The 19,727-nt window shown below is 44.5% G+C and overlaps 1 protein-coding gene across 1 annotated transcript in view; it reads left to right on the top strand.

The window, feature by feature from the left end:
- Positions 1-5,939: 5,939 nt before the first annotated feature.
- The window catches only part of LOC123397178 (protein JASON-like), a 63,512-nt gene continuing 49,724 nt past the window's right edge, over positions 5,940-19,727 (top strand). Inside the window, exon 1 of the mRNA XM_045091827.1 lies at positions 5,940-6,191. Within this exon, the coding sequence (XP_044947762.1) occupies positions 5,940-6,191 (252 nt within the window). The remainder of the gene's footprint in view (positions 6,192-19,727) is intronic.

Genomic DNA, 19,727 nt, shown 5'->3' with positions numbered 1-19,727 from the left:
GTCTTACCCCTCCTTATATAGGTGGAAGGGGTAGATTTACATGTAGAGTCCTACTATGAGTAGGACTAGGACTAGTCTCTCTTGAATCCTAATACGGGTCTTGTTTCCTTTGTGAGGGAGTGTTTCCTCTTCTTGGGCCTTTTCTTGTGAGCCGGCCTCCTGGCCTCTCTATGAACCGCCTTATGTCGGGGTGCACGCCGGACTTTGGGCCTTTGTCGTTTGTCTGAGTCGCCTGCAGGGTCATGTATGAGCCGCCCACCAGGTCACTGATGAGTCGCCAATGAGTCTCCAAATCCCAGTTGGGTCCTACTTCAAGCCGGATTACACCGCGGGGTTATCCCTGACAACCTGTTCGACGACTGGCTCGACCGAGGTTGATGCCATCACCAATGTCGAGGAGGCCCAAGATGCCGCCACCACCGTCCACCCCGAGCACGCGGTCATCATCAACTACACAGAGGTCACACAGTTCATATCATTGCAGGCAGCGCTCTCCATCGACATTATCCATTCACCGGAGATGACCATGAAACATGATATGGGAATCGAGTAACAAGGTCAGCTGCTACACCCGACGTCGTGGTACTCGTTTGTGTATCATTCACAGTCGGCATATTTAGAAGCTACAGCGGGAAGTTCCTGGTTTGTGTCATGTCCTACTGGGATACTTTGGTACTGTTGGCACATTGAGTATCTACAACAGTGGCGCCCACGTGATCAGGCAAGCTTTTGGGAGTGCATTGATGATCAAAGTTTTTCTCGAGACGGAGCCCTGCTAGTGATTTCTCATCCGAGGCCTTCATCCGTGTACCTGGAACAATTCAATTCACTTTCGTTGCAGGATTCTACATAGTGCATCCAAAATTTAGTGAAATGTTGGGAGTCTATTACACGTGCAACTGAAGAATCTTGGGCAAATGCTCAGTCAGAATTTCAAAAATGGATGTTTCCCCCTGCACTTATATGGGTCCACTTCATGGAGTTACAAAAAATTGTCTATGAGAGGAGCAAAGTTCTAGTATCTAGGTTCTATGTGAACTATAGGAATTCCTTGTTGAGATATTCATGGTTGCCAATATTCGAGAAGATATGCACAGTCTTAGCTGGTCTGAACAATTTGCAAGCAATACACAATCTGACCATTCCATGGGTTTCCTCTTGTACGATAGACCGAAGATCTATCATGATATATCTGAATTTGTGGCCTCCGTGGGTGAAATTCAAAAATTATATGTGGTTAAAATTGATAGTACTGTGGAGCATCTAGAATTCAAGAGTACCATGCGCTGCTTGGGCATCTTGTGGGTGGACAGTGAGCTAATTGGTAAAGAGTTGCAGCTCCCAAGTAAACATCACGAGCCACCTCAAGTTCTAGGGTACACTGTTGGGCTAGTTCATTGCCATTCAGTGATTCTTGGTATCCACCGGACCGCACGAAACATAATGCAGAGGTCAAAAGCATTAGGAGACGCCTACTGAAAGCGATGCAATGATAGGTATTTAGTATCTTTGCATGTTTCAATGTGATAGAGATCGAGTGGATTTATTGCCATGGAACATTTGCTATACACACAAATTATCTGATTTCTTGTATGTCGAGACCATACCCATGTCCGTCGTTTGATTGTTTGCATGAAGGCGCGCAACTGAGGTACACATGGCCTAAAATTATTTATGTGATGCATCATTTTGATGATGTTCCAAATTCTCTGGTGGGATCCTTGAGGTGTCACCAAAGTGTGCACCTGAAACTACTGTGCTCGTCATTTTCAAGCAATTGTCACACACTGCAATTATGGTTAGAGCTACCAAAAGTGGAATCTCAGTCTAGCACCTTTGGGTCTAGTGATCCAAATCTCATGAGAGAATTCTGATGGTGTTTGAAAAGTGCACAACACAACCCATTTTGTTCGCGTATGAGATAAGCGGGATACTCTTTCAAACCAAGACCATGGTCGACTTTAATGTATTGTTCAGATGTCTGCTACGCTGGGGAGCCATTTTTTATATACACAGTTAGCCACATAAGGTTTCATGGTTTAGTTATGGGATTGTTGTGTCCCGCTCAAATGTGTGGTCTCTCTTCGAGTTTATTGTTGTGATTGGTTTTCACTCGAGGAACCCTTCAGTTGTTTTCAGCATGCTGTACTACCCAATGCTAGTGGAATGGCAAACGTGGAGTGCGTGACAGATGGTCAGCAACATAGAAGCAACCTACAAGTTGGTGGCAATTAGTTCACGTATGAGTGGGGACGGTTGAATCCTAATTTCCTTGAAGATAGTATTGACTCCTATTCCAATGCATATTTCTCTAGAAACATTTACATGGTGGTTGTTCATCTGTTGGTGCATTCCGCTGGGCAGCTATTGACTTGGGTCAGAAGTGGAGAAGCCAATATGATGTTGGGGAGTGCAACACATTCACTTACAAATGTTGCATATGCTTTGGCATCCCAATGGCAGGGAGTAAGCTCCTTCTGCTTGAGCTGCAACTAATTATTCCACCAAGCCTTATTCCAGGATTCAGATGTACTAAGAGCAAGTCTAGTAGAGCCCTCAAACCCTCAAACCCCTAAAAATAACTGTTTTTTTACAGTTTTCGTCGAAAAAAGGCCGTAGACTAGAACCCCTAAACCCTCAAACCCGTAAAAAAAACTAGAGGTCCAACCCTCAAACATTTTCCCAACCTGTAGAAGTGAGGGTTGGGAGGAAAAACTCGCCCCAACCCGCACTCCTCTTCCACCCTCGCGCGGGAGGGAAGTTTCATCCCCGCGCCGCGCCCTCCCCCGATCACGCCGCCGCCGTCGCCAGCCCGCCGCCCCTCCGCGCCCCCGACGCCCGCCGCCCGCCCGCCGCCCCTCCGCGCCCCGCCCCTCCGCATCGACGCCGCCCACCCCCCCCCCCCCCGCCCCTCCTCGCCCCGCCCCGGCCGCCCGCCCGCCGCCCCTCCGCGCCCCGCCCCGGACGCCGCCCGCCCGCGTCCCCGCCCTGCTCAACGCGGGCCCCCGACGCGTCCCCGCCCTGCACGACGCCGGCCCCCAATGCGTCCCCGCCCCGCTCAACGTCGGCCCCCGGCTCCCGAAGTTGAGATTTTTTTTTAGTTTTTAATTTTTGCTTCATTGGCACTCACAATTGTTGCCACTCGGTATGTAGATGGAGGTGAACAACGACGACATGGACTCGTTGTCCGATTCGTCGGATTGGTCGTCATCCGACGATTCGGACATTGAGGAGTTGTTGCAAGACGACGACGTCGAGATGATGAGCCTCCTCGTCGACGTGCAAGCGTTTGAAGACCGCGTGAAGCTTATGGATCAGAGGAGAGGGTCGAAGATGGGGCGACTCACCATCTACCGGAACCGCGCTCTCGGACACGGGCATTTGATGCAAGAGTACTTTGCGGAGGTACCTATAGACCCTCCTCGTCTCTTCCGCAGAAGGTACCAAATGTGTCGTAGTTTTTTTGTGAAGATTGTCACCGATTGTGAGGCTGCCTCCTATTACTTTAAACATTGTAGATCCACCGCCGGTATCATGGGGTTTAGAACATATCAAAAGATATCGGCGGCAATGCAGCTACTCGCTTATGGCATACCCGCGGATTATACCGACGAGTATCTTCGCATTGGGCAAGATACAACCACGGAGTCCGCCAGTAGGTTTGCCAAGTTGGTCATCCGGTTTTATGGTGAGCAGTATCTTCGGACACCAAACAAGGAAGATACAAAGAGATTAATGGAATTTGTGCTATGTCATATGATGAAATGTGATGAAATGTGTGATATATGAAATGACAGTTTTAAAGGTTGCGGTTGAGGCAAAGACTAGAACCCTCAAATCCAACCCTTAAAGTAGTTTAAGGGTTGGGTTTGAGGGTTCTAGTCTTTACCCCTGTTTTTTAACCCTTAAAATTGCCAAAAACTGGCACTTCTCAACCCTTAAAACTGCTTTAAGGGTTTGAGGGTTTGAGGGTTCTACTAGACATGCTCTAAGAGAAGTAATTCAGAGCGTAGACACCTCACTGAATTTCTTTGGGAATTGACCCAGTTTTGGGAAAATGTTTATCATACAAGTGCGCGGGTAAGCTATTTGTGGGTCTTCTTCGGTGGTACATGCCCTGCTATCTTTGAGAAGTATCTTTGCATGTTTCAATGTGATAGAGGTCGAGTGGATTTATTGCCATGGAACATTTGCTATACACACAAATTATCTGATTTCTTGTATGTCGAGACCATACCCATGTCCGTCGTTTGATTGTTTGCATGAAGGCGCGCAACTGAGGTACACATGGCCTAAAATTATTTATGTGATGCATCATTTTGATGATGTTCCAAATTCTCTGGTGGGATCCTTGAGATGTCACCAAAGTGTGCACCTGAAACTACTGTGCTCGTCATTTTCAAGCAATTGTCACACACTGCAATTATGGTTAGAGCTACCAAAAGTGGAATCTCAGTCTAGCACCTCTGGGTCTAGTGATCCAAATCTCATGAGAGAATTCTGGTTGTGTTTGAAAAGTGCACAACACAACCCATTTCGTTCGCGAATGAGATACACGGGATACTCTTCCAAACCAAGACCATGGTCGACTTTTATGTATTTTTCAGATGTCTGCTACGCTGGGGAGCCATTTTTTATATACACAGTTAGCCACATGAGGTTTCATGGTTTAGTTATGGGATTGTTGTGTCCCGCTCAAATGTGTGGTCTCTCTTCGAGTTTATTGTTGTGATTTGTTTTCACTCGAGGAACCCTTCACTTGTTTTCAGCATGATGTACTACCCAATGCTAGTGGAATGGCAAACGTGGAGTGCGTTGATTTTACTATCTATCTCACTCATCTACCACTCGCTACTGATATCAATCTCACTGGATTTTCATCCTCAAGTGCAACTGTTACAAACCTGTTGTTGCAGTTTCTTGCCTTCCCATAGGAGTCATTGCATTTTTTTCTGTTGTTACACAAGACAGATGGTCAGCAACATCGAAGCAACCTATAAGTTAGTGGCAATTAGTTCACGTATGAGTGGGGACGGTTGAATCCTAATTTCCTTGAAGATAGTATTGACTCCTATTCCAATGCATATTTCTCTAGAAACCTTTACATGGTGGTTGTTTATCTGTTGGTGCATTCTGCTGGGCAGCTATAGACTTGGGTCAGAAGTGGAGAAGCCAATATGATGTTGGGGAGTGCAACACATTCACTTACAAATGTTGCATATGCTTTGGCATCCCAATGGCAGGGAGTAAGCTCCTTCTGCTTGAGCTGCAACTAATTATTCCACCAAGCCTTATTCCAGGATTCAGATGCACTAAGAGCAAGTCTAGTAGAGCCCTCAAACCCTCAAACCCCTAAAAATAACTGTTTTTTTACAGTTTTCGTCGAAAAAAGCCGTAGACTAGAACCCCTAAACCCTCAAACCCGTAAAAAAAATTAGAGGTCCAACCCTCAAACATTTTCCCAACCTGTAGAAGTGAGGGTCGGGAGGAAAAACACGCCCCAACCCGCACTCCTCTTCCACCCTCGCGCGGGAGGGAAGTTTCATCCCCGCGCCGCGCCCTCCCCTGATCACGCCGCTGCCGCCGCCAGCCCGCCGGCCCTCCGCGCCCCCGCCGCCCGCCGCCCCTCCGCGCCCCGCCCCTCCGCATCGACGCCGCCCACCCCCCGCCCCTCCGCGCCCCGCCCCGACCGGCCGCCCCTCCGCGCCCCGCCCCGGTCGCCCGGCCCGCCCGCGCCCCACCTCGGCTGCCCGCCCGCGTCCCCGCCCTGCTCGACGCCGGCCCCCGACACGTCCCCGCCCCGCTCGACGCCGGCCCCCAACGCGTCCCTGCCCCGCTCGACGCCGGCACCCGGCTCCCAAAGTTGAGATTTTTTTTTATTTTTCAGTTTTTAATTTTTGCTTCATTGGCACTCACAATTGTTGCCACTCGGTATGTAGATGGAGGTGAACAACGACGACATGGACTCATTGTCCGATTCGTCGGATTGGTCGTCATCCGACGATTCGGACATTGAGGAGTTGTTGCAAGACGACGACGTCGAGATAATGAGTCTCCTCGTCGACGTGCAAGCGTTTGAAGACCGCGTGAAGCTTATGGATCAGAGGAGAGGGTCGAAGATGGGGCGACTCACCATCTACCGGAACCGCGCTCTCGGACACGGGCATTTGATGCAAGAGTACTTTGCGGAGGTACCTACATACCCTCCTCGTCTCTTCCGCAGAAGGTACCAAATGTGTCGTAGTTTTTTTGTGAAGATTGTCACCGATTGTGAGGCTGCCTCCTATTACTTTAAACATCGTAGATCCGCCGCCGGTATCATGGGGTTTAGTGCATATCAAAAGATATCGGCAGCAATGCGGGTACTCGCTTATGGCATACCCGCGGATTATACCGACGAGTATCTTCGCATTGGGCAAGATACAACCACGGAGTCCGCCTGTAGGTTTGCCAAGTTGGTCATCCGGTTGTATGGTGAGCAGTATCTTCGGACACCAAACAAGGAAGATACAAAGAGATTAATGAATTTGTGCTATGTCATATGATGAAATGTGATGAAATGTGTGATATATGAAATGACAGTTTTAAAGGTTGCGGTTGAGGCAAAGACTAGAACCCTCAAATCCAACCCTTAAAGCAGTTTAAGGGTTGGGTTTGAGGGTTCTAGTCTTTGCCCCTGTTTTTTAACCCTTAAAAGTGCCAAAAACTGGCACTTCTCAACCCTTAAAACTGCTTTAAGGGTTTGAGGGTTTGAGGGTTCTACTAGACATGCTCTAAGAGAAGTAATTCAGAGCGTAGACACCTCACTGAATTTCTTTGGGAATTGACCCAGTTTTGGGAAAATGTTTATCATACAAGTGCGCGGGTAAGCTATTTGTGGGTCTTCTTCGGTGGTACATGCCCTGCTATCTTTGAGAAGTATCTTTGCATGTTTCAATGTGATAGAGGTTGAGTGGATTTATTGCCATGGAACATTTGCTATACACACAAATTATCTGATTTCTTGTATGTCGAGACCATACCCATGTCCGTCGTTTGATTGTTTGCATGAAGGCGCACAACTGAGGTACACATGCCCTAAAATTATTTATGTGATGCATCATTTTGATGGTGTTCCAAATTCTCTGATGGGATCCTTGAGATGTTGCCAAAGTGTGCACCTGAAACTACTGTGCTTGTCATTTTCAAGCAATTGTCACACACTGCAATTATGGTCAGCGCTACGAAAAGTGGAATCTCAGTCTAGTACCTCTAGGTCTAGTGATCCAAATCTCATGAGAGAATTCTGGTGGTGTTTGCAAAGTGCACAACAGAACTCATTTCGTTCGCGTATGAGATACACAGGATACTATTTCAGACCAAGACCATGGTCGACTTTAATGTATTGTTCAGATGTCTGCTACGCTGGGGAGCCATGTTCTGATATACTCCCTCCGTTCCATAATATAAGTCTTTTTAGGGATTTCATTAAATGACTACATACGGAGCAAAATGAATGAATCTATATTCTAAAATATGTCTATATACATCCGTATGTAGTCTTCTAGTGAAACATCTTAAAAAACTTATATTTAGGTTAGCCACATGAGGTTTCATGGTTTAGTTATGGGATTGTTGTGTCCCGCTCAGATGTGTGGTCTCTCTTCGAGTTTATTATTGTGATTTGTTTTCACTCCAGGAACCCTTCAGTTGTTTTCAGCATGATGTACTACCCAATGCTAGTGGAATGGCAAACATGGAGTGCGTTGATTTTACTATCTATCTCGCTCATCTACCACTCACTACTGATATCAATCTCACTGGATTTTCATCCTCAAGTGCAACTGTTACAAACCTGTTGTTGCAGTTTCTTGCCTTCTCATAGGAGTCATTGCATTTTGTTCTGTTGTTACACAAGACAAATGGTCAACAACATAGGAGCAACCTACAAGTTGGTGGCAATTAGTTCACGTATGAGTGGGGACGGTTGAATCCTAATTTCCTTGAAGATAGTATTGACTCCTATTCCAATGCATATTTCTCTAGAAACCTTTACATGGTGGTTGTTCATCTGTTGGTGCGTTCTGCTGGGCAGCTATTGTTGGAAATATGCCCTAAAAGCAATGATAAAATAGTTATAATTATATTTCCTGTTACAAGATAATCGTTTATTAGCCATGCTATAATTGTATTGAATGAAAACTTAGATACATGTGTGGATACATAGACAAAGCAATGTCCCTAGCAAGCCTCTAGTTGGCTAGCCAGTTGATCAAGGATATGTTGGTGAACGTTGCATGGGAAACAAAAAAATTCCTACGCACATGAAGACCTATCATGGTGATGTCTATCTACGAGAGGAGATTTGGATCTACGTACCCTTGTAGATCGTACAGCAGGAAGCGTTAAGAAACGCGGTTGAAGTAGTGGAACGTCCTCACGTCCCTCGATCCACCCCACGAACCGTCCTACGAACCGTCCCGCGATCCGTCCCACGATCCGTTCCGATCTAGTGCCAAACGGACGGCACGTCCGCGTTCAGCACACGTACAGCTCGACGATGATCTCGGCCTTCTTGATACAACAAGCAAGACAGAGAAGTAGATGAGTTCTCCGGTGGTGGTGATGATCTACTCCTGCAGGGCTCCGCCCGAACTCCGTAGAAATACGACCTAGAGGAAGAACTATGGTGTCTAGATCTGAGTTGCACGTGGCAAAAGTTGTCTCAAATCAGCCCTAAATCACCACTATATATAGGAGGGAGGGGGAGGAGGCTTGCCTTGAGGGCCAAGCCCTCAAGGGTGCCCCGGCCAGGAGGAGAGGAGGATTCCTACTCCAATTAGGATTGGAAAGTGGAGTCCTTCTCTTCCTTCCCACCTCCCATTTTTTTCTTTATTTTGGTTTTCTTCTCTTGGCGCATAGGCCTTCTTGGACTGTCCCACCAGCCCACTAAGGGCTGGTGCGCCACCCCTAAGGCCATTGGGCTTCCCCTGGGTGGGTTGCCCCCCTCCCGATGAACTTTCGGAACTCATTCGTCACTCCCGGTACAATGTCGGTAATGCCCGAAAACCTTCTGGTAACCAAATGAAACCATCCTATATATCAATCTTCGTTTCCGGACTATTCTGGAAACCCTCGTGATGTCTGTGATCTCATCCGGGACTCAGAACAACATTCGGTAACCACACATATAACTCAACTATACTAAAACATCATCGAACCTTAAGTGTGCAGACCCTGCGGGTTCGAGAACTATGTAGACATGCCCCGAGGCACTCCTCGATCAATATCGAATAGCGGGACCTGGATGCCCATATTGGATCCTACATATTCTCCGAAGATCTTATCGGTTGAACGTCAGTGCCAAGGATTCATATAATCCCGTATGTCATTCCTTTTGTCCTTCGGTATGTTACTTGCCCGAGATTCGATCGTCGGTATCCGCATACCTATTTCAATCTCGTTACAGGAAAGTCTCTTTACTCGTTCCGTAATACAAGATCCCGTGACTTACACTTAGTCACATTGTTTGCAAGGCTTGTGTATGATGTTGTATTACCGAGTGGGCCCCGAGATACCTCTCCGTCACACGAAGTGACAAATCCCAGTCTTGATCCATACTAACTCAACGGACACCTTCGGAGATACCTGTAGAGCACCTTTATAGCCACCCAGTTACGTTGTGACGTTTGATGCACACAAGGTATTCCTCCGGTGCCAGTGAGTTATATGATCTCATGGTCATAGGAACAAATACTTGACACGCAGAAAACAATTGCAATAAAATGACACGATCAATATGCTACGTATATAATTTGGGTCTTGTCCATCACATGATTCTCCTAATGATGTGATCCCGTTATCAAGTGACAACACTTGCCTATGGCCAGGAAACCTTGACCGTCTTTGATCAACGAACTAGTCAACTAGAGGCTCACTAGCTAGGGACAGTGTGTTGTCTATGTATCCACACCTGTATTTGAGTTTCCAATCAATACAATTATAGCATGGAAAATAAACGATTATGTTAGAGCATATATTTCCATATGTGGTTTTGGTAATTGATGATAATTCCTATGGACTAATGGTTGCCTTAAGTTATATTTATACGATTTGTCCATAGGCACTTCTTGAAGTCCATCTATTGGGTTCAAGGAGTTTATATGATGACCAAGATGGTATTCAAGGTATTATCCAAAGAATGGTCATAGAGACACAAGGTTGATCAAGATCTCAGTCAAAGAGTAAATCAAGATGATCAACACACAAAGCGTACAAGATGTACCGAGAGGGATCAAGTGATCCCATGGTATGGTGTGTTTCCATGGGCTTGCGTCAAAAGAAAGATCTCATACAACCCATGAAGGATGACGTCAAGTGGTGATCGTCATCAAGATTGCGGTGTGCAAGTTCAAGTGAATCAGCACGAATATATCATGCTTGAAGCTTGCGGTCCATTGTGGTGGCAATGGACTTGTGAAGATATGCTGAAGAGTGGCTCACCCATAGTGAGTATGGGGGAGCAATCAACTAGCCTTCATAAAGCCAACAAAATCAAGAAAGGTGGTCCATCTTGAGGAAGCCAAGATCATCATCATCTAGCTCAAGAGGTCGAGGTGCAAGGTATAGGTTTGCCCTTGATAGGTTTTCTGTTTTAGGATAGAATGTTGTATTGTGAAGGGGGGCTCTCAAGTGAGTAGCTTGATCGTATCGTTCGTTGAGAGCTCAAACCATTTGCATACTTGCATCATACTTCTTGGTTCTTATTTGGTGTTTCTCTTTGTGAGTTTTTAGAGCTTATGGTCATCTTCATGACAAGCTCGAGTTCATCGAAAACGGAGTCCATATGCATCTACTATGATGTTTTCGATGTTGGAGTTTTTGCCGGTTCTTCATTCATAGAGGTCTCACATCTCTATATCATTGGCATTTTCATATCTGCATGGTCTTAAGATTTCCTGTCGTCCTAAATCCAACAAGCTTGGGTTTGCTCGATTCGGAGCTCGTATGCGAAAGTTATGACTGTTTCAATGGTCAGCGGTAGTACCGCTGGCCCTCGCGGTAGTACCGCTGGCCCTAGCAGTAGTACCGCTAGAGCTGGCGGTAGTACCGCTGTCCCAGTTGTAGTACTTCTGCTACTACAACAAAAGACCTTCCAACGGCGCCAGAAATAGGTGTGTTGAAGGCACCAGGAATCCTTTTGCTACGGCTACGCCTTAAGGTACTTCCTAGGCAAATATGCAAAGGATATCCCCCATGGCCTTGGAGCCTTGCGTTGGTGTTCCCTCGAAGCGGAAAGGATGATGTAGCGCAGCGGTGGTAAGTATTACCCTCAGTTTTGAGAACCAAGGTATCGATCCAGTGAAGGAGTATCACAAGTACCAAAGTGGATTCATATCCAGCCCCTCCATCAATAGGTTTGACACGCGAAAACCAAGATTCAAGAGGATACACACCAGGCACTTTAAGATCTTCGTGATTTGCATCACTAGAACGCGCCCTTTTAAACCATTCATGACTAGCGCGAATTTGGGCGGTTCTTTCTTTGCTCTCATTCATGGAGACACGCATAGCTTTCAAAGTTTCATCCAAGTTGACCTTGGGAGGAGCGCATCTAACTTTCAAAGCATCAATATCACAACACATCCTATCAACGCTCTTAGCCAAATCGTCAATTTTGAGTAGTTTTTCCTCTATGGACGCATTGAAAACCTTTTGAGACTTGATGAACTCTTTGATATTACTCTCTAAATCAGAGGGTAATTTGTTGTGATTTCCATAAGTGTTTTTGTAGGAGTTACTAGGAAAAGGCCTAGGAACATAGTTTCCTCTAAAAGCATTGTTGTTGCCAAAATTGTTCCTACCAACAAAATTCACGTCCAAACTAGCGTTGCTACTCTCAATCAAAAAAGATAGTGGCATGTCATTAGGATGTACAGTAGCATTTCTACTAGCAACCAAATTCATCAACTCGTCCATCTTAGCACTAAGCGAGTTAATCTCTTCTATAGCGTGTACCTTTTTGCTAGCAGGTGACCTTTCAGTGTGCCACTGAGAGTAGTTGGTCATGATATTGTCTAGGAGTTTTGTAGCGTCTCCTAATGTGATTTCCATGAACGTTCCACCTAAGGCAGAGTCCAAGATATTGCGAGAAGTGAATTTCAAGCCAGCGTAAAAGATTTGTATAATCATCCACAAACTCAAGCCATGAGTGGGACAATTTCTAATCATAAGCTTCATCCTCTCCCAAGATTGTGCAACGTGTTCATGATCAAGTTGCTTGAAATTCATGATATCGTTACGTAAGGAGATGATCTTAGCCGGCGGAAAATACTTGGATATGTAAGCATCTTTGCACTTATCCCAAGAATCGATACTGTTTTTAGGCAAAGAAGAAAATCAAGTTTTTGCGCGATCTCGCAACGAGAAAGGAAAAAGTTTCAACTTAATCACGTCATTATCCACATCTCTTTTCTTTTGCATATCACAAAGCTCAATGAAGGTATTGAGATGGGATGCGACATCTTCACTAGGAAGGCCAGAGAATTGTTCTTTCATAACAAGATTCATCAAAGCTGCGTTGATTTCATACGATTCCGCACTAGTGGCGGGAGCAATCGAAGTACTAATAAAATCATTATTATTGGTACTCGAGAAGTTGCAAAGTTTGGTGTTTTCAGCCATGATGACTTCAACAAACAAACAAACACACAAGCAAGCAAGAAAACCGGCAAAGGAAAACGGCAAAAAGGCAAAAGGCAAAAGAAAACGGCAAAGGAGAAAGGCAAATGAAAACGGCAAATGTGAAGTGGGGGAGAGGAAAATGGGAGGCAACTGGCAAAAAAGTAAATGCAGGAGATGAGTCTGTGAGACCTACTTGATAGATCTCTCCTTCCCCGGCAACGCGCCAGAAATACTTCTGCTACTACAACAAAAGACCTTCCAACGGCGCCAGAAGTAGGTGTGTTGACGGCACCAGGAATCCTTCTGCTACGGCTACGCCTTAAGGGACTTGCTAGGAAAATATGCAAAGGATTTCCCCCGTGGCCTTGGAGCCTTGCGTTGGTGTTCCCTCGAAGCGGAAAGGATGATGTAGCGCAGCGGTGCTAAGTATTACCCTCAGTTTTGAGAACCAAGGTATCGATCCAGTGAAGGAGTATCACAAGTACCAAAGTGGATTCATATCCAGCCCCTCCATCAATAGGTTTGACACGCGAAAACAAAGATTCAAGAGGATACACACGAGGCACTTTAAGATCTTCGTGATTTGCATCACTAGAACGCGCCCTTTTAAACCATTCATGCCTAGCGCGAATTTGGGCGGTTCTTTCTTTGCTCTCATTCATGGAGACACGCATAGCTTTCAAAGTTTCATCCAAGTTTACCTTGGGAGGGGCGCATCTAACTTTCAAAGCATCAACATCACAAGACATCCTATCAACGCTCTTAGCCAAATCGTCAATTTTGAGTAGTTTTTCCTCTATGGACGCATTGAAAACCTTTTGAGAGTTGATAAACTCTTTGACATTACTCTCTAAATCAGAGGGTAATTTGTTGTGATTTCCATAAGTGTTTTTGTAGAAGTTACTAGGAAAAGGCCTAGGAACATAGTTTCCTCTAAAAGCATTGTTGTTGCCAAAATTGTTCCTACCAACCAAATTCACGTCCAAACTAGCGTTGCTACTCTCAATCAAAAAAGATAGTGGCATGTCATTAGGATCTATAGTAGCATTTCTACTAGCAACCAAATTCATCAACTCGTCCATCTTAGCACTAAGCAAGTTAATCTCTTCTATAGCATGTACCTTTTTGCTAGCAGGTGACCTTTAAGTGTGCCACTGAGAGTAGTTGGTCATGATATTATCTAGGAGTTTTGTAGCGTCTCCTAACATGATTTCCATGAACGTTCCACATGAGGCGGAGTCCAAGATATTGCGAGAAGCGAATTTCAAGCCAACATAAAAGATTTGTATAATCATCCACAAACTCAAGCCATGAGTGGGACAATTTCTAATCATAAGGTTCATCCTCTCCCAAGATTGTGCAACGTGTTCATGATCAAGTTGCTTGAAATTCATGATATCGTTACATAAGGAGATGATCTTAACTGGCGGAAAATACTTGGATATGTAAGCATCTTTGCACTTATCCCAAGAATCGATGCTATTTTTAGGCAAAGAAGAAAACCAAGTTTTTGCGCGATCTCGCAACAAGAAAGGAAAAAGTTTCAACTTAATCACGTCATTATCCACATCTCTTTTCTTTTGCATATCACAAAGCTCAATGAAGGTATTGAGATGGGATGCGACATCTTCACTAGGAAGGCCAGAGAATTGTTCTTTCATAACAAGATTCAGCAAAGCTGTGTTGATTTCATACGATTCCGCACTAGTGGCGGGAGCAATCGAAGTACTAATAAAATCATTATTATTGGTACTCGAGAAGTCGCAAAGTTTGGTGTTTTCAGCCATGATGACTTCAACAAACAAACAAGCACACAAGCAAGCAAGAAAACCGGCAAAGGAAAACGGCAAAAAGGCAAAAGGCAAAAGAAAACGACAAAGGAGAAAGGCAAATGAAAACGACAAATGTGAAGTGGGGGAGAGGAAAACGAGAGGCAACTGGCAAAAAAGTAAATGCAGGAGATGAGTTTGTGAGACCTACTTGGATAGATCTCTCCTTCCCCGGCAACGGCGCCAGAAATACTTCTGCTACTGCAACAAAAGACCTTCCAACGGCGCCAGAAATAGGTGTGTTGACGGCACCAGGAATCCTTCTGCTACGGCTACGCCTTAAGGGACTTTCTAGGCAAATATGCAAAGGATTTACCCCGTGGCCTTGGAGCCTTGCGTTGGTGTTCCCTCGAAGCGGAAAGGGTGATGTAGCGCAGCGGTGGTAAGTATTACCCTCAGTTTTGAGAACCAAGGTATCGATCCAGTGAAGGAGTATCACAAGTACCAAAGTGGATTCATATCCAGCCCCTCCATCAATAGGTTTGACATGCGAAAACAAAGATTCAAGAGGAGACACACCAAACACTTTCAGATCTTCGTGATTTGCATCACTAGAACGCGCCCTTTTAAACCATTCATGCCTAGCGCGAATTTGGGCGGTTCTTTCTTTGCTCTCATTCATGGAGACACGCATAGCTTTCAAAGTTTCATCCAAGTTGACCTTGGGAGGAGCGCATCTAACTTTCAAAGCATCAACATCACAAGACATCCTATCAACGCTCTTAGCCAAATCGTCAGTTTTGAGTAATTTTTCCTCTATGGACGCATTGAAAACCTTTTGAGAGTTGATGAACTCTTTGATATTACTCTCTAAATCAGAGGGTAATTTGTTGTGATTTCCATAAGTGTTGTTGTAGGAATTGCCATAATTGTTAGAGGAGTTACTAGGAAAAGGCCTAGGAACATAGTTTCCTCTAAAAGCATTGTGGTTGCCAAAATTGTTCCTACCAACAAAATTCACGTCCAAACTAACATTGCTACTCTCAATCCAAAAAGATAGTGGCATGTCATTAGGATCTACAGTAGCATTTCTACTAGCAACCAAATTCATCAACTCGTCCATCTTAGCACTAAGCGAGTTAATCTCTTCTATAGCGTGTACCTTTTTGCTAGCAGGTGACCTTTCAGTGTGCCACTGAGAGTAGTTGGTCATGATATTGTCTAGGAGTTTTTTAGCGTCTCCTAATGTGATTTCCATGAACGTTCCACCTGAGGCGGAGTCCAAGATATTGCGAGAAGTGAATTTAAAGCCAGCGTAAAAGATTTGTATAATCATCCACAAACTCAAGCCATGAGTGGGACAATTTCTAATCATAAGCTTCATCCTCTCCCAAGATTGTGCAACGTGTTCATGATCAAGTTGCTTGAAATTCATGATATCGTTACGTAAGGAGATGATCTTAGCCGGCGGAAAATACTTGGATATGTAAGCATCTTTGCACTTATCCCAAGAATTGATACTATTTTTAGGCAAAGAAGAAAACCAAGTTTTTGGGCGATCTCGCAACAAGAAAGGAAAAAGTTTCTACTTAATCATGTCATTATCCACGTCTCTTTTCTTTTGCATATCACAAAGCTCAATGAAGGTATTGAGATGGGATGCGGCATCTTCACTAGGAAGGCCAGAGAATTGCTCTTTCATAACAAGATTCAGCAAAGCTGCGTTGATTTCATACGATTCCGCACTAGTGGCGGGAGCAATCGGAGTACTAATAAAATCATTATTATTGGTACTCGAGAAGTCGCAAAGTTTGGAGTTTTCAGCCATGATGACTTCAACAAACAAACAAACACACAAGCAAGCAAGAAAACCGGCAAAGGAAAACGGCAAAAAGGCAAAAGGCAAAAGAAAACGGCAAAGGAGAAAGGCAAATGAAAACGGCAAATGTGAAGTGGGGGAGAGGAAAACGAGAGGCAACTGGCAAAAAAGTAAATGCAGGAGATGAGTTTGTGAGACCTACTTGGATAGATCTCTCCTTCCCCGGCAACGGCGCCAGAAATACTTCTGCTACTGCAACAAAAGACCTTCCAACGGCTCCAGAAATAGGTGTGTTGACGGCACCAGGAATCCTTCTGCTACGGCTATGCCTTAAGGGACTTCCTAGGCAAATATGCAAAGGTTTTACCCCGTGGCCTTGGAGCCTTGCGTTGGTGTTCCCTCGAAGCGGAAAGGGTGATGTAGCGCAGCGGTGGTAAGTATTACCCTCAGTTTTGAGAACCAAGGTATCGATCCAGTGAAGGAGTATCACAAGTACCAAAGTGGATTCATATCCAGCCCCTCCATCAATAGGTTTGACACGCGAAAACAAAGATTCAAGAGGAGACACACCAAACACTTTAAGATCTTCGTGATTTGCATCACTAGAATGCGCCCTTTTAAACCATTCATGCCTAGCGCGAATTTGGGCGGTTCTTTCTTTGCTCTCATTCATGGAGACACGCATAGCTTTCAAAGTTTCATCCAAGTTGACCTTGGGAGGAGCGCATCTAACTTTCAAAGCATCAACATCACAAGACATCCTATCAACGCTCTTAGCCAAATCGTCAATTTTGAGTAATTTTTCCTCTATGGACGCATTGAAAACCTTTTGAGAGTTGATGAACTCTTTGATATTACTCTCTAAATAAGAGGGTAATTTGTTGTGATTTCCATAAGTGTTGTTGTAGGAATTGCCATAATTGTTAGAGGAGTTACTAGGAAAAGGCCTAGGAACATAGTTTCCTCTAAAAGCATTGTGGTTGCCAAAATTGTTCCTACCAACAAAATTCACGTCCAAACTAACATTGCTACTCTCAATCAAAAAAGATAGTGGCATGTCATTAGGATCTACAGTAGCATTTCTACTAGCAACCAAATTCATCAACTCGTCCATCTTAGCACTAAGCGAGTTAATCTCTTCTATAGCGTGTACCTTTTTGCTAGCAGGTGACCTTTCAGTGTGCCACTGAGAGTAGTTGGTCATGATATTGTGTAGGAGTTTTGTAGCGTCTCCTAATGTGATTTCCATGAACGTTCCACCTGAGGCGGAGTCCAAGATATTGCGAGAAGTGAATTTCAAGCCAGCGTAAAAGATTTGTATAATCATCCACAAACTCAAGCCATGAGTGGGACAATTTCTAATCCTAAGCTTCATCCTCTCCCAAGATTGTGCAACGTGTTCATGATCAAGTTGCTTGAAATTCATGATATCGTTACGTAAGGAGATGATCTTAGCCGGCGGAAAATACTTGGATATGTAAGCATCTTTGCACTTATCCCAAGAATCGATACTATTTTTAGGCAAAGAAGAAAACCAAGTTTTTGGGCGATCTCGCAACAAGAAAGGAAAAAGTTTCTACTTAATCACGTCATTATCCACATCTCTTTTCTTTTGCATATCACAAAGCTCAATGAAGGTATTGAGATGGGATGCGACATCTTCACTAGGAAGGCCAGAGAATTGCTCTTTCATAACAAGATTAAGCAAAGCTGTGTTGATTTCATACGATTCCGCACTAGTGGCGGGAGCAATCGGAGTACTAATAAAATCATTATTATTGGTACTCGAGATGTCGCAAAGTTTGGAGTTTTCAGCCATGATGACTTCAACAAACAAACAAGCACACAAGCAAGCAAGAAAACCGGCAAAGGAAAACGGCAAAAAGGCAAAAGGCAAAAGAAAACGACAAAGGAGAAAGGCAAATGAAAACGGCAAATGTGAAGTGGGGGCGAGGAAAACGAGAGGCAACTGGCAAAACAGTAAATGCACGAGATGAGTTTGTGAGACCTACTGGGATAGATCTCTCCTTCCCCGGCAACGGCGCCAGAAATACTTCTGCTACTGCAACAAAAGACCTTCCAACGGCGCCAGAAATAGGTGCGTTGACGGCACCAGGAATCCTTCCGCTACGGCTACGCCTTAAGGGACTTCCTAGGCAAATATGCAAAGGATTTCCCCCGTGGCCTTGGAGCCTTGCGTTGGTGTTCCCTCGAAGCGGAAAGGGTGATGTAGCGCAGCGGTGGTAAGTATTACCCTCAGTTTTGAGAACCAAGGTATCGATCCAGTGAAGGAGTATCACAAGTACAAAAGTGGATTCATATCCAGCCCCTCCATCAATAGGTTTGACACACGAAAGCAAAGATTCAAGAGGAGAAACACTAAGCACTTTAAGATCTTCGTGATTTGCATCACTAGAACGCGCCCTTTTAAACCATTCATGCCTAGCGCGAATTTGGGCGGTTCTTTCTTTGCTCTCATTCATGGAGACACGCATAGCTTTCAAAGTTTCATCCAAGTTTACCTTGGGAGGAGCGCATCTAACTTTCAAAGCATCAATATCACAAGACATCCTATCAACGCTCTTAGCCAAATCGTCAATTTTGAGTAGTTTTTCCTCTATGGACGCATTGAAAACCTTTTGAGAGTTGATGAACTCTTTGATATTAATCTCTGAATCAGAGGGTAATTTGTTGTGATTTCCATAAGTGTTGTTGTAGGAATTGCCATAATTGTTAGAGGAGTTACTAGGAAAAAGCCTAGGAACATAGTTTCCTCTAAAAGCATTGTTGTTGCCAAAATTGTTCCTACCAACAAAATTCACGTCCAAACTAGCGTTGCTACTCTCAATCAAAGAAGATAGTGGCATATCATTAGGATCTACAGTAGCATTTCTACTAGCAACCAAATTCATCAACTCGTCCATCTTAGCACTAAGCGAGTTAATCTCTTCTATAGCGTGTACCCTTTTGCTAGCAGGTGACCTTTCAGTGTGCCACTGAGAGTAGTTGGTCATGATATTGTGTAGGAGTTTTGTAGCGTCTCCTAATGTGATTTCCATGAACGTTCCACCTGAGGCGGAGTCCAAGATATTGCGAGAAGCGAATTTCAAGCCAGCGTAAAAGATTTGTATAATCATCCATAAACTCAAGCCATGAGTGGGACAATTTCTAATCATAAGCTTCATCCTCTCCCAAGATTGTGCAACATGTTCATGATCAAGTTGCTTGAAATTCATGATATCGTTACGTAAGGAGATGATCTTAGCCGGCGGGAAATACTTGGATATGTAAGTATCTTTGCACTTATCCCAAGAATCGATACTATTTTTAGGCAAAGAAGAAAACCAAGTTTTTGGGCGATCTCGCAACGTGAAAGGAAAAAGTTTCTCGTTAATCAGGTCATTATCCACATCTCTTTTCTTTTGCATATCACAAAGCTCAATGAAGGTATTGAGATGGGATGTGGCATCTTCACT

The sequence above is a fragment of the Hordeum vulgare genome, chromosome 5H (genome assembly GCF_904849725.1).
Source record: "Hordeum vulgare subsp. vulgare chromosome 5H, MorexV3_pseudomolecules_assembly, whole genome shotgun sequence".
Taxonomy (NCBI): domain Eukaryota; kingdom Viridiplantae; phylum Streptophyta; class Magnoliopsida; order Poales; family Poaceae; genus Hordeum; species Hordeum vulgare.
Note: the sequence above shows the minus strand (reverse complement) of the source record. Positions and strands in the feature narration are given on the sequence as shown.